Below are 14,827 nucleotides of genomic sequence, written 5' to 3'. Positions count from 1 at the left end.
GGGCCTGATTATTTAAGACCTTGTATGTGAGGAGCAGGATTTTGAATTCAATTCTGGATTTAACAGGAAGCCAATGAAGGGAAGCCAAAACAGGAGAAATCTGCTCTCTCTTTCTAGTCCCTGTCAGTATATAGTTTAACACTGAGTTTTTGTCATTTGTTATTAAATTAGATGCTAGATATTATATGTGTCATATTTGCCAAAAGTGCTATAAATGTGCACCACAAGACTTACACTACTAAGTGTTTGTGAATTTGTTTACATGTTTACATGTTAATGTGCTTTTTAATATTGATGATTGATTTTATAGTTTTACCTGGATTGCAGTGAACTGCGTTGAAGAAACACGTGCCAACAAAATATAGTAGAGAACGCCACCTTGTGGTTTAGTATGAAAACTGCGAGGGTCATAAAAGTGTCCCTGTTTTACACTGAAATGTAACATGAGACCTAAAGTAATTTAAATTTAATGTCACCAAGAGGTTAATTCGGCTGTTATCAGCTAACAGGAATGAAGGAACAGCATCACTTAAGAAAAAATGTTTGTCACTTTTTTGCACTCTTCCTAAGATCCCATTATTCTTTGTTTGCTGATTTCTGTGTTGAGATTACTGTACTTGACTTTTGCAGGAAACCTTTTTATAATAATGTACAATGGACAGAAAGAGAAGGTAGAAAACAAATGAACAAATATTGGTTCTTTGGCATTGTGGTCAGAGGTCATATTTTCTAAAAATCTTGTGAACATGATAACTCGAGAAACATGTCACCTTGGTATTCAAATTGATACCATAGGCCAGGGGTAGGCAACTCCAGCCCTCAAGGGACAGTGTCCTGCAGGTTTTACATGAGTCCTTGATCCAACACAGCTGATTCAAATGGCTAAATTATCTCCTCAACATGTCTTAAAGTTCTCCAGAGGCCTGGTAATGAACTAATCATTTGATTCAGGTATTTTGACCCAGGGTGATATCTAAAACCCAAAAATCTCGGGAATGCGATAACTCAAGTAGGTTTAGGTGACCAAAGATTTTCAAATTTATACATAGATGCATCTGTTAGGAAACTGAGCAGCCATCAGTATTTTTTATTTCACTTGTTTTGTTCTATATGAATGACAAACAAACTCATGAACAGAAACATACAACTGTTACAATCCTGGGTCATTTGACCCAGCGTTTTGAGTTTTAATATATTTTGATGTTTATGTTGAAGTTCATTACATTATCTAAGTTAATTTGTAATTTGTCTATGTTTCCCTGTTATAGTTCATTGTTTATTAGATTCCCCTTGTGTCTGCACCCATATGTTTCAGTCTCCCTCGCTCTTCGCATGTTTTATGTCTGCGTGTCCTATGTTGTCACTCTCATGTTGAGTCTGCATCTCATTATGTTTCCTGTTTTATTTTGAAGAGGTCTGGTGTCCTATGTTCATTGTGTTTATGTCTGTGAAGGTTCTCAGTCATCCAGGTCATCGTAGTCAAAGGAACTTGCAAAGAAAAGCGTCTGGACTTCTTTAAGTTGCTTGAAGACGTTTCACCTCTCACCCGAGAAGCTTCTTCAGTTCTAAGGTCAAATGGTGGGGAGTCCCAGATTTAAACCTAGTGGGAGTATCCCCTCAAAGAGGGACAAAAGGACCCCCTGATGATCCTCTAATCGCCTGAGCCAAGGTGTGAAACTTAACAATGTGGTGTATGCTGTACAGTGCAGCGAGGAATGCCCAGACCTCTACATTGGAGAGACCGAACAGCCACTTCACAAGCGCATGGCACAACACAGAAGAGCCACCTCCACAGGACAAGATTCAGGAGTCCATCTGCATCTTAAGGACAAAGGTCAGTCTTTTGAGCATGCCAACGTTCACATTTAGTTGGCATGCTCTAAATGTGAGCATGCCAACTAAAACTCTAAATGCACATTAAGATGCAGATGGACAGCTGAATCTTGTCCTGTGGAGGTGGCTCTTCTGTGTTGTGCCATGCACTTGTGAAGTGGCTGTTCGGTCTCTCCAATGTAGAGGTCTGGGCATTCCTCGCTGCACTGTACGGCATACACCACATTGTTAAGTCTGTGTTTTGGCGTTTTGTCTTTCGGGTGAACCAGTTTTTGTCTGAGTGTGTTGCTGGGTCTGAAGTACACCGGGATGTCATGCTTGGAGAAAACCTGAGTTTCTCTGATACTACGGCTACATAGGGGATGACAATGTTGTTGCATCTGTCCTTCTTATCCTCCCTCACTGGTGTCTGATCTTCTTTTCTGTGCCTCTTTTCCTCAAGTCCTTCACTTGTTGAATAAATATGTCACTACTGACCACTCGTGTTCACTGGTGGACAGTTTAATGACATAACACATAATGTTTAATGATTTGTGAGTAATCCAGTAATGTCTATGGTCATTTCTGATAAATGCATAAAACTTACATGCATAGTGGTATTCCAAAAATTCCCTATTGTCATCCCTTGTCTACTTATGCCTTCTTGTTCTAGTAGCTGACTTTTCATCAGTGTTTCCTGGTTCCTCAACCCCTGATGAGGACCATGTCAGGTGAAGGGAAGTGGACTCAGAGGCATGGCTCGCTGTCAGTAATTAAGTAACGTAATTACTCCAACATGGCTGCAACCATACCCTAGAATGTGATCGCTGATGTTAGGGTAAGGGAATCCAGAAAACAGAAAGTAAAAGTTGAACTAGGCTCCTAGTACAGGGCCTGTCATTAGGCCCTGCTCATTTTATGGGATGCTCAATCTTGTAACAAAACTAAACTTAAGAAAATAGCACATATTAACAGCCGGAGCATTGTCCTGAAATAAAGTATTACAATAAACTGCAATACTACTGGGGATGGCTTCCTTTCATGTAACAGGGCTTCTATATGTAGATTGGACCAAATTATTGTTTTGTTTGGTCTTTTTATGTGGTCGCTGTTTATTATGCCTTTATGGACTTTTTTTGTACTTAATGTTACATACATGTTGACAATCTAAACAGTGATATGCTTTAACATCTGTGAAACTGGAAACTGGTTTCATTGTTTCACATGTTTGGCTGTCAAGCCATGGTGTGAGTTTTCACACCCCTAGCAGCAAAACAACACCCACAAAAAAAGTGCTTTGATATTCTCTGGAAGAAAACTTTCAGAAGAGAAACAGATAAAAGTGTTGATGAAACCACAGACAGACAGCAAGGTGATGCACAAAGTGTTTGATTAGTTGCTACTCTTTTTCTGTATGTAATTACTCATCTTGCATCTCTTACATCAAAATTGTATTGTTTTTCTTTTCAGTTTACAATGCAAATTCATTTGTTTATTTATAACATCCAAAACCCAATTTAAAATAAAATGAAATATAATGTAACACAACATCCAAATAAGCAACACTTCATACAGCAATCTAAAGAAACACTCGAGAAACAAAGTCACTGATAACTCTGTGACCGGCCTACCAAAATTACTCCAAGCGCACATCCATGATTTATCCAGGTCACAAAAGTACCCAGAACAACATTAAAGAACCTCGGGCTTCACGTGTCTCAGTCAAGCTCAGTTCATGATTAAACAATAAAAAAGACTGGGCAAAAATGGCATCCATGGGACAGTTCAGGAGAAAACCACTGCTGACCAAAGAGACATTTGCTAAAACATATCTTGATGATCCCCACGACTTGAAAGACTGGACAAATACTTTGTGGAATAATGAGACAAAAGTTTAACTTTTTGGAAGGTGTGTGCACCATTACTATCTGGCATAAAACAGCATTTCAGAAAAGAAAAATAATACAGACAGTATAAATATGTCGTGGTAGTGTGACAATTTGGTTTGGCCTGCTTTGCACAAACATCGATATACACGTGCATAACACAAATAGGACCATGAAAATAGGTCATTACACAACTACAAACACTGCCATGTTTGCTAACCATTCTGCTCTTCTGGATATCTTGATTCCTGCATTCCTGTTTTTCAGCCTGTTAGAAATGATCATGGAGCTTCTGCACGTGCGCTCCAACAAAACAGTGCTTTTAATTATATTTTGTGAGTTAGATGTATCAGGGATCCTGCACAAAGTACTTCTGTGTGTGTAGATTGTATACATATATCTCCATGTACATGTGACAGCATTTAGTCTACATCACTGTGTTAATTAAGCTGGAGCTCGGAAAGAAAAGCATCTGGAAGTTTTTGAAGACGTTTCACCTAAAGAGTGATTCAAACGTTCTGTGAAGATAAATGTGAAATGAATACTGAGAAGACAGGAAGTGAAAAAAACCCAAAAACCACAAACCACAGACAGAGTGCAAGGTAAAGCATAAAGGGGTCAACTATCTCCCTGAAAGATTTTTCACCCGACTTCCATGCATCATGCACGCTCTGCAAGGGTTTCTGCTCTTCCAAACTTTGACGCTTCTTGGACATAATGGTAAGATTTTATCCATTTCTTACAGATGTGCAAAAGTGTGTTGCTTTTAAATTTTGCACATTTGCTTTCAGCACTGGGGAGTCAAATCATAAAAGGCAGAAAGGCTGAGAAAAAGCAGATGATGTATATGGCATCGGTGCAAAACAACAATGGACATATATGTGGTGGTTTCCTTGTCAGTGAATATTTTGTAATGACTGCAGCGCACTGTGCTCCTAAGTAAGTAATCAAAACTCTTCATGCAACCTCAAATTCATCTAAACATAAACGTTCAATTTCTCTATTATCGTTAATGTAGGAATCCTACAAGTGTTGTTCTGGGCACTCACAATCTCAAAAAGGTTGATGACACAATGAGATATGATGTGAAGATGTGCAAACATTCTTTTAAGGATGTTCTATCTGGAAATGATATCATGCTTCTCAAAGTAAGTAGATAACTTCTGAATCTCATAGACATGCATATCTTAGGTCCTGTATCAGGTTTTTTGCTGCATATCCTACTTACACGACTTCCTGATATTATTTATCTGTTATGTTGATGCTATATAGATAGATTTTGTCTTTTGCTTTTGTTTTGGCCAAGTGTTTGGCTAGTAGCTGTTTGACAGTCACCATGTTGGTGCACAAATACCATTTTATGCCTGTCAAACTGCATTGTCCTCGTCACTGTTCAAAAAGAATTCTAAAAACCTGAAATGTTCTGAAAATAGTGAGGTATAAGAACTGGACATGAAATGAATTTTATGCATTTCAGCAAGCCGTGTGTGAAGCCTGGCTCCTTGGAAGTGTCATGGTCCGGGGTCATGTAACCCAGTATTCTGAGTTTCTTGATGTTTTTGTTATTCCTTTCAGTCTAGTTTCATTTCAGTTTATCTAGTTATATTCTGTCATGCCTAGGTTACAGTTTTAATTCATGATTTATCAAGCTCCCCATTGGTCTCATCCCTGTGTGAAGTTTTCTGTGTTAAGTCTTCGTGTGTTTATCTGTCATGTTTCATGTCCAAGTTTTCTTTGTTTGTCTAGTTCGAGTCATGTCTGGGTCTCGTTATGTTTCCCGTTTTATTTTGAAGGATCCTTGTGTTTTTTGTTTATTGTATTTAGCTTCACGTCCCCTGTCCTGTCATTATGTTAATTGTTGTCAGCTGTTTTCCCCATGTGATTCCGCTTCCCCTGATCATTCCTCATGTGTACTTAATCCGTGTGTTTCTGCGCAGTCGGGGTCAGATCGTCTGTTATCCTCACCTCATCTTTTCATAGTTTCTGTTATTGTGTCACTGTTTCATAGCCTGCCTAGTTACTCTGTGTTCATAGTTTCTTCATAGTTCTTTCACAGAGTGTCATAGTCTTTTTAGGTTACACAGTGTTCTTGGTCTCCTTAGTTTTCCCAGTTTCAGTGTTCTCTAGTGTTTTTGTCATGCCATCAGCCACAATAAAGGCTCGCTTTATTTTTGGAAACCTAGTTCTGTCTCCACTGTGTCTGCATCTGGGTCTACCTCTTCTTCACACCGGCGCACCCCGCCGTGACAGGAAGCTAACTATAAAGAAATAAGTGGTGCCTCAACACTTTTACACAATACTGTAGTTTATTTTAAGTAACTGGCCCCAGATACGTTACTCATGGGAAAGCACATGAAAGAAAGAAAGTTCCTTATTGCTTGCCTTTTGCAATATATGTGATACAAAACAAACATGTTTTTATTTACTTTAACAATGTGTTGCACATTAACAGGTATACTAACATGTTAGTGATGATTGTGTATTGTAGTACATATTGGTTATTCAACTGACCAGCTACACATGTGGACATGGTTTGGATTTAAACCCTATTAAATTTGCCTTAAGTATTCTCTTTTCTATCTCATTTCTTATTTTCTGCCACTAGCTGTCCAGGAAAGCTCGCCTGGAAGGAAACAAAGTTATTAAGCCAATTAAACTTCCACATCCAAAAATGAATCTAAAGGAAAACAAAACCTGCAGTGTAGCTGGATGGGGGGCCATAAAAAGTAAAGGTGAAAATGTTGACGAGCTGCAAGTGGTGGATGTCCCCATTATTAACAAGGACAGGTGTCAGAGTGTTTGGCAGAATATGCTTCCGGCTAAAGTTATTTGTGCAGGTGGATACTTTAAAAACAAAGGAATCTGTCAGGTAACTTTTTTTTCTTTCTACAACCTATGATATTAAAAAAAAGATTGATGATTGACGGGCAAATCAAATAATAATATTTCCTCCTCACAGGGTGACTCTGGTGGCCCTCTGGTGTGTGACAATTTGGCAGTTGGTGTCGTTTCCTTTAACAACAACAATATCTGTGACTATCCGAATGTCCCCAACGTTTATACAGACATATCAAAATTCGTTTCTTGGATCAAACCCATTCTTAAGAAAAAGAAATGCTACTAATCTCTGGCTCTCTTCCACAGTGCATCTTTTGTCCTACCTTCCTTCCCTGGGCTCCAACCAGTCATGATCATTTTGTTAGACCTCAATGGGAGTTTTTAGCGAAATCAGAGCTAGATTTTCACCATTAGGGGGCAGCGTTCAATTAACTTTTCACATCTGTCAGAAACACGAAAATGGAGAGTTTGGTGTGAGATCAGAATAGTGTGTGGTGAGAACCATTTACTGACTGAAAGAAGGTTCTGGGTTTAAAGTTCCTTGTTGGCCGAGGCTTTCTCTCATAGTTTACCGACACACTTGTTTGCTTAATTGATGATTTTAGATTTTACAGTGAATGGTTTTCTGTCTCCTTGTGTCACGCCTGCAAACAACTTGCAGGCTGTCCAGGATGTACCTTCCCTCTCACACTATGATAGCCAGCTCTTCCTTCTTGACACCAATCAACAGCACCTCCAGTCTGTGAGATTACTGTTCATGTTTCCATATGAATATCATTTGCATTCATTTCATGCAGAGAAATGTAATCCTGAGTCAAGATGTTCTGTTACACTGTCAGGTGTCATGAATGATTAAATCTCTTTAAGCATTTTTGCATTACAGTGAGTCCAAAAGCAAAAAATAAAACCTGAAGCTTGAAACTGTATTTTCTCTTACTCGTGTCGTTTTCAAAACTTTTTTGGGGAACTTTGCTGTGGGAACATCCAAGGAACAGGCCAAAGGCTTTAGTTTTTTCCACTTTAAAAAGCAAAACGTTGCTATAGATACAAAAAGAAAATTGCTTCAACCTAAGACCCGTGACGATAGCCAAAAAAAAGTCTCAGAAAACATGGATCATATATGAGCCAAAATATAAAATGCCCTAATACTAAAACCATGCGTATATGAATTCGGTATCTCAGTAATGTTTTAGTTCTGCACGCAGAACATGCAATATGTCTAACACCGTAGCTTGCCTCCACCAGTGTGTGAATGTGAGAGTGAATGAATAGTGGCATTGTAAAGCGCTTTGGGTGCCTTGAAAAGCGCTATATAAATCCAATCCATTATTATTAACACATTGTGAATATGCATGTATCTGCATTTGCTGCTGTACTTGTGGCTGTTTGTCTAAAGCAAGTATTTTTAGTCAGCAACATTTTCTAGGCATTTATACATGTTCAATCAGATTGAAAGATGGGAGATAATATGACTCTTATCTGCTATATGCTATGGAGTAAATTAGCAAGCATTAGTTATTAGCAAGCCATTGTTGTTTTAGTCATTAGCCAGTGTGAACGCAGTGTTTTCATCTCTGTGAGAATGCTGACATTATGACCGGTATCTAGTGACTGTGGTTTCTTTGATTCCAAAACAGTTTATTACACTAATCACATGTGTTTTGGTAGCTTTGGCCTATGCAAATGAATAATGTTGTTTCTTCTTATGCTCTTCATTTCAAAAAGTTGTCCGTTTAAAATTAAGTTGTGATAGTAAACATTTTCTTTGACGGTAAAAGGCGAGGTAAGAACTAAGAACATTCACTTTCTGATCTGATATGCAAGCTAGCCTGAAAATGTCTCTTCTGAGAAGTGATGTAAAAAAGAGAAGGCTCGTTAAAAACAACTTTTTTTACACCAATGTGTAAAAAGAAAAGCCAAAAACATCTTCTATTCCGCTATTGGTTTCTCTACTTAATCAATCTACTGATAAACTCATGTGTGGGCAGATCTTCGTGTCAGCCAGATAATGTACTCAGCCTCAATCTCACCATATCACCGACAGTGCCATTTTGTTTTATTCACAGCTTGTAAATAAACGTATTAAACCTTTCCCAATACTCAGGGTGTGGGTCCATCCTTATGACAAAGTTACAGTGTGTAAAAACTTCACCTCTGGATGTCTGTTTACTTAATCTCTCGAAATTCCAGTGCATAATTTTATCTATGGTGGTTGCTGTAGGACAAATGTTTTAAACAGTCAAGAAAGAACAAAAATATTTAATATAGGATACATTCCAGAAATCCTTCCCATCGTCTTTTCCTGACCTCTTGTCCTTGAGCCGGGTACGAGAATTAATAAGAACTTAGGAAAAGAGAAGAACTGTGAGCTGAGAATCTGAATGACCTTACACTAGTCTCCTTAACAACGTGGCAAAGTACAAGGGATACAGCCTTAAGAGATTCAGCATGTGGACAAGGGTGACAAGAGTGAAATCAGTTCTTATCTAAGAAGGACAATTATGGATGACATTTGGATGAGGTAAGGTAACGACTTAGCATTTGACATGGACTTTTTTAAATTCAGAAATACAGACCTCTGCTGAAAGCTTTATCAGACATTTCAGTGAGCTAAATTGTTGAATAGCATCTTCTAATGGCTGAACGGCAGACACTCTGTCCACAAGCTAATGAGATTTGAACTATACAGAAATAGATTATATGCATCATGTACTACAGCTAAAGATTTTATAGGAAAACAAATGCAAAATAATAATATAGTCAGACTAGTAGTACAAAGATTAAATGCATGAGAAATTAGCAAATGTGTGTGCAAAGACAGTTTACGTACATGTTCTACAAACAATAGCTTATCTGGATCCTGTAGTGTCTGCGGTTCATCTAGTTTGCTGCAGATCTCAAAGATAATGCCATTCAGCTGTGTCAAGCCTGGCATCTGCCTTCTTTACTTGTGAGTATAGTTAAACTACAGGTCGATCAATGTATGTGAAAAACCAGAGGAACGAAAATCCAAAAAGCTTGGAATAAACAACTTTTAAACACATTGTAGTTTGCTTCCACATATAATGTCTATATGTTGCCAGTACACACTATACTATAAGGCTTTTTGTCAGTTTTCAACCATTACATAACCAAGATAACCTTGATAAACCAATGAGTCTGATGATAGAACTGAAGCAGGAAACTGGTTTCTGTGCTTCGTCATTGAAAGATGCAGAGAATAAGAGAAAAAAGCAAAGAAGAAAGTCACAAAAGTCACTGGCAATGATGTATAATCCAAAATAGCCACTTAATCATACTGACAAAGTTTGATTTCCACAGTAAAGTCTTTACATCTGAGTTTCCACTCATTAAAAATATCCAAAGTCACTTGATTTGTACCTACAGTTGACCAGGAGGCCAAAAAGGATATTGAATGAAACAAATCGGGAGGCCTAAAGTGTCTTAAATTTCAAAAGTTCAACTAAAAATGAGCAGCAAATTGTGTTAGCATAATGATGGACGAGCATGTCTGTCCTTCAGACTGATGTGGCACTATGATTATGATCATGCAACACAAGTGTGCAAACCTACCTTGAACTAAGGATGTGGTTAGAAATAAAAAAATATTGTAGATAATAATCATACTTACCAGCAAAACAGACTGTTTCGCAAAAGGTTCATCTTTTGTGTTTCGAGTGAACACAAAGAAAAACAGGAGCATTAGAGACCAAAACAAAGAACTAACAGTTCAGGAGGCCAAAAGTGTGGCCACTGGCGAAGACAGAGCAATTTTGGAAGCTGACCAGGAGGCCAGCTATGAAGGCGGAGCGGATCTGGGTCTGGAGGCTGACAATGATGACAAAAACCGTTGGGCGACAGGACTGGAGGCTGATGGAGGCCGCGAATATTGCACCCCTCAGGAGGTCAACGGAGACCCTTGAGCGAATCAGGTCCAGACTGTGCGGTGACCACTGACTCAAGTGGAGTACAGACCACTGGCTTGGGCGAAGCAGGACCAGACAGTGCGGAAACCTATGGCGCAACAGGACCAGACGGTGCAGGCTGGGGGTGTGCGTGGCACAAAGCAGGTTCAGGCTGCCCTTCAGGCTTGTGCTGAAAGGGAACCAGTGGCTTGAGTTCAGGTTCTGTTGATGTGAAGCAGTGCAGAGTCCGATGTAAAAAGTCTCAGAAACTTTGGACAGAATATAAGCCAAAATAAAATAATGAAAAATAATGAAACAATAAATAAATATCAATAGAGTGTTGCAGTTTTAACCCACATGCAATATGTATAAAACGTTGTATATATATATGTGTGTGTGTATCTGTATTATTATTAATATTATTTTTTTATTATGCTGTATTTCTTTGATGTGCATGTGGTTGTTTGTTAGAAGTCAGACTTATCAGCAACATTTTATAGCCAGTTAAACTTGATGTGTTAAGTTAGCACGTTAACAGATGAGCGATAATGCTCGACTCTTATCTATATGTATCAGTTGCAGTTTTACGTATTAATAGTGTGAATGCAGTAGTTTTATTGCTGTAACTGACAACAATGAAATTCATAAATCTGGTAATTATGATTTCCCTGATTGAAAAACAATTCATCACAGAATTCATCACAGAATTTGTTTCAGCAGCTTTGATCTATTCCAGCGAATAATGGTGGGTTTTTTTTTGAGTGATTCGTTTAGGAAAATCCTCAATATAAATACCAGTTGTGATTGAATTGAAAGTCCTTATTGTCATTATACAAATTATAACAAGATTTAAAACAGCTCCATAGTGCACATGTGCTTAGGATACTGAAGTGCAAATTACGTTTGTGCAAGTTTTAGTTGAGTATGGTGATATCTTTGGGGAAGAAGCTATCCCTGAGTCTGTTTCTTCTGGCCTGTAAGGATCTGAAGCGCCTACCAGAGGGTAGTAGGTTAAGAAGATGGTAGCCAGGGTTGGTAATGCCCTTCAAGATGTTTCTGGCCCTGGTGAGACAACGGCAGTTATAGATGGCAGACAAGGATGATTTTTTGCGCTGTGTTTACCCCCCTCTGCAGTCTCTTCCTGTCTGCAGCTGGCATGCCACACTGTTACTGCATAGGTGAGCAGGCTCTCGATGGTGGATCTGTAGAAGGTCACCAGCAGCAGGGTGTTTAGTTGTGATGGTATAGTATACACAAAGTTAAAACTCAGTCAAAAAATATTATTTTGCAAAGGTGAGACTTTAAAAAGGTATCGTAATTGCACTGTTTCTGTATTGTGTTACACTTTCACTTTCTGAGCTGATATGTAAGCTTGCCTGGGAAAGAAAGCACACAAAATTTGGCTCCTTAAAAAAGTTGTTTGATCAGCATTTGGTCATCGGATGTAAGGGTTTTTTTCTTGGTTTTACGCATCCATAATAAAACACAAAAAAGACATTTGCAACATTTCTCACATTTCTCAAAGTGGGGGTGGCCTGGGTGGGTGAAAAGGATGTGGTTCAAAGTCAAAATGAGAGTGATTATTATCATACTTACCAACAAGGCAAAATGCCCTATAAAAAGGTCTCCTTGATGCTCCTACCAGAAACAATTCACCGTTTGGCTAACATCATGCACGGTCTGCAAAAACTTCTACTGTTCCATCTTCTTGCATGCCTCGGTAAGAACTGCAAGTCTTTGTTATCAATTTCCAACCATTTGTTGGGACATTAACTTAATTTTGGTTTGACTTTTTTAGGGCATGGAAGTGATATTATACATGGGGAAAAGGCAGCAGAGAACTCAATGCTTTATATGGCCTCAGTGCAGAACAAACATGGTCATAAATGCGGAGGATTTCTCATCGCTGAAGACTTTGTGGTCACTGCTGCACACTGTAACGATGGGTAAGTAAGTTGTAAGTAATCCAACGTCTTTTGTGGCAATTTCTTATTCGTTTTGTTAAAACTGACCAAGTCTCATTGATTACTTCTTCAGGAGCCTTACACACGTTGTTCTTGGAAGCCACAATCTCAACGACCATCATGAAAAAATAGAGATTAAAAAATCCATCAAGTTTGAAAATTATAGAGATGTTCAATATGGTGATGACATCATGCTCCTTAAAGTAAGTACATATTCATAGTTGTAACAGTTTCACATGAATTATAAGACCCTATATTTGTGGCGTTATAAGTCAAATTTCATCACAGCAAAAGGGTTACTGTATGAAAACAGACATTTCTAATTCTCATTTCATGTTGTGTGTCTTCAGTTATCTAGGAAAGTTCAACTAGACGGCACAGCACAGATAATTCAGCTTCCACATGCTGAAATAAAACTACAAGAAAATGAAGTGTGCCAGGTGGCTGGATGGGGTTTCACTGAAAATTACACTCTACCTAATGAGCTGAGAGTGGTGGACGTTCCTGTCATTAAATATCAAATCTGTAAGGAAAAATGGCCTAATCTTCCAGAAAACGTTATCTGTGCAGGTGGCTATGGAACAAATAAAGGATTCTGTCAGGTATGTTTTCTGTCCTTTCAATATATACTAATTAAATTTTGCAAAATATATAAAACACTTAATATAAACTGACAAAATTAAAATATGTCCTCCTCACAGGGAGATTCCGGTGGTCCTCTGGTCTGCAGCGGGTTCGCAGTTGGTGTTGTTTCTTTCAACAAACATTTAAACTGCAAATACCCAGATGTACCCAATGTCTATACGGACATCTCAAAATACCGTCAATGGATCGACAAGAATCTCAGAGGTGTAATTTAAGCATTCCTGATTGCTCTGTCGATGTAACCAAAAGAGAAAATTAAAAAGATTCTGCTACTTTGCTCTGTCAAGCTGACCTTATTGAATTTAAAGCTCCTTATCACTTTATTCTGTCACCATGGATTCTTTCAGCAAGTGTTGATGTTCAAGTTATCTTTTATAACAATGTTCTAAATGTATTTTATGACCATGGGATGTAGATAACTTGTAACTTTTTATGTTTCGGTGCTTGTAATTCTGCTGGCGTGCTGTCTGTACTGTTGTTTGACCCCCAACGTTAAATAAGCAAATGAAAACAGCGTGGTTGTGTGCACCTCATTTTATTTCAGATTTCCACAACAAGCTTGGAGTCAAAAATAGAATCCCATGCCTGTTTGTATTCAGGGTCTATAGGAGACTTGAGCATGCTAGATAAAATTAGACAATTGTGAGCATGGCTAACACATCTGGTAAAGAAACCCCCAGTGAACAGGAAGCTTTCATGTTTACGAATGGGGTTTATGGGAAGGGAAAATATGGAAATTGAGCTATCAGCGTTTGGGTAAAACATTTCCATAAGGCGGAACATTGAGCCTGACACAGCTAAAAGATCATAAAAGAAAAGAAAAAAGCGAAGAAAAAATTAAAAGAGTAATAAATAAGCAAAAGTGTAATCACAAGTTGTGAAACACAAAAAGGGGAAATGACACCTGATTAAAATTTTTTCACTATCAATTGGGAAGCGCTCAAGTACTCCTGTTAACTCCAGTGCTCCTCCTACATCTGAATAATTCCCTGAAGGTGTACAAATGAGTATTAGGGCCACAATAAGAATAAATAATTGAGAAAAAAGTTGAAATAGTATTTCAAGAAAAAAGTTGAAATGTGGAGACTACAGATTACAAACTGCCAGGGTTGCTATATCCTCTGACTGAAATTGTACTTCAGAATCGGTTTTAGTAACAGGAAGGAAATTATTTCTCTTTTAGCATGTAACCACAATGTGGTGATCAGTATAAGAACATTGATAAGATGGTGCAGAAAACTGCATCTGGATGGAAAAACACACAATTGTTGAAGAGTGCATTTGCACACAAGAAAATGGCTTGTAATGGACAGATAGGAAGGTTATCGATAGTTACATCGATAAATGCAAGGGGATGTATGCTGTATGACAAAACGGCTGATCAATTTGTTTCAATAACTCGCCTAAACAAGGCATTTTATAGAGGGTATAGCAGCCGTAGCAGTATGTCTTTGGACAACAAGGGTAAACCTTTTTTTTCGAAATACATTTTTGACTCTAATCTCAAAATTCTGAGAATTTTTTCTTAACGTTGTTCTAATATCTAGTGAAAATGTGCATAGTAACGAGGCCTAAACAACACAGACTGTATCTATATAACATAGAGACCATCTATGCTCACAGTCATCCTCTCTCTGAATTCAAACCTCAAAGCTTTGCATCCAGACCTCAGTCATTTGCACACTCATGTGTCATCTGATTGCAGTCAACATGTCAAGATATTTATCAGGTAAAAAAAACAAAAAAACTAAAGATTTCCTCCCATTTGTGTAAACCT

General features: G+C 38.2%; 2 protein-coding genes across 2 annotated transcripts; both read left to right on the top strand.

Moving 5' to 3' along the window:
- Nucleotides 1–3,645: 3,645 nt before the first annotated feature.
- On the top strand, nt 3,646–10,829 carry LOC146490789 (duodenase-1-like). Its single transcript, XM_085151531.1, has 5 exons — nt 3,646–4,418; nt 4,490–4,637; nt 4,717–4,846; nt 6,304–6,567; nt 6,658–10,829. Exons 1-5 carry the CDS (start codon nt 4,361–4,363, stop codon nt 6,820–6,822), a joined length of 765 nt encoding a protein of 254 aa, XP_085007657.1. The 5' UTR covers nt 3,646–4,360; the 3' UTR covers nt 6,823–10,829.
- A 1,161-nt stretch (nt 10,830–11,990) lies between these two features.
- Nucleotides 11,991–13,564, top strand: LOC146490788 (mast cell protease 1A-like). The gene is made up of 5 exons (XM_085151527.1): nt 11,991–12,161; nt 12,240–12,387; nt 12,479–12,608; nt 12,756–13,007; nt 13,107–13,564. Exons 1-5 carry the CDS (start codon nt 12,050–12,052, stop codon nt 13,263–13,265), a joined length of 801 nt encoding a protein of 266 aa, XP_085007653.1. The 5' UTR covers nt 11,991–12,049; the 3' UTR covers nt 13,266–13,564.
- Nucleotides 13,565–14,827: the final 1,263 nt, after the last annotated feature.

The sequence above is a fragment of the Neolamprologus multifasciatus genome, chromosome 23 (genome assembly GCF_963576455.1).
Source record: "Neolamprologus multifasciatus chromosome 23, fNeoMul1.2, whole genome shotgun sequence".
Classification (NCBI taxonomy): Eukaryota; Metazoa; Chordata; class Actinopteri; order Cichliformes; family Cichlidae; genus Neolamprologus; species Neolamprologus multifasciatus.
This window is presented reverse-complemented; position numbering and strand designations above follow the sequence as displayed.

Excerpts from the sequence above, each read along its gene's own strand:
- LOC146490789 (XM_085151531.1), top strand. The coding sequence starts at position 4,361 with ATGCACGCTCTGCAAGGGTTTCTGCTCTTCCAAACTTTGACGCTTCTT. Across the intron at positions 4,419-4,489 it reads GACGCTTCTTGGACATAATG|CACTGGGGAGTCAAATCATA; the intron begins GTAAGATTTTAT and ends ATTTGCTTTCAG. Across the intron at positions 4,638-4,716 it reads GCAGCGCACTGTGCTCCTAA|GAATCCTACAAGTGTTGTTC; the intron begins GTAAGTAATCAA and ends TCGTTAATGTAG.
- LOC146490788 (XM_085151527.1), top strand. The coding sequence starts at position 12,050 with ATGCCCTATAAAAAGGTCTCCTTGATGCTCCTACCAGAAACAATTCAC. Across the intron at positions 12,162-12,239 it reads CCATCTTCTTGCATGCCTCG|GGCATGGAAGTGATATTATA; the intron begins GTAAGAACTGCA and ends TGACTTTTTTAG. Across the intron at positions 12,388-12,478 it reads GCTGCACACTGTAACGATGG|GAGCCTTACACACGTTGTTC; the intron begins GTAAGTAAGTTG and ends TTACTTCTTCAG.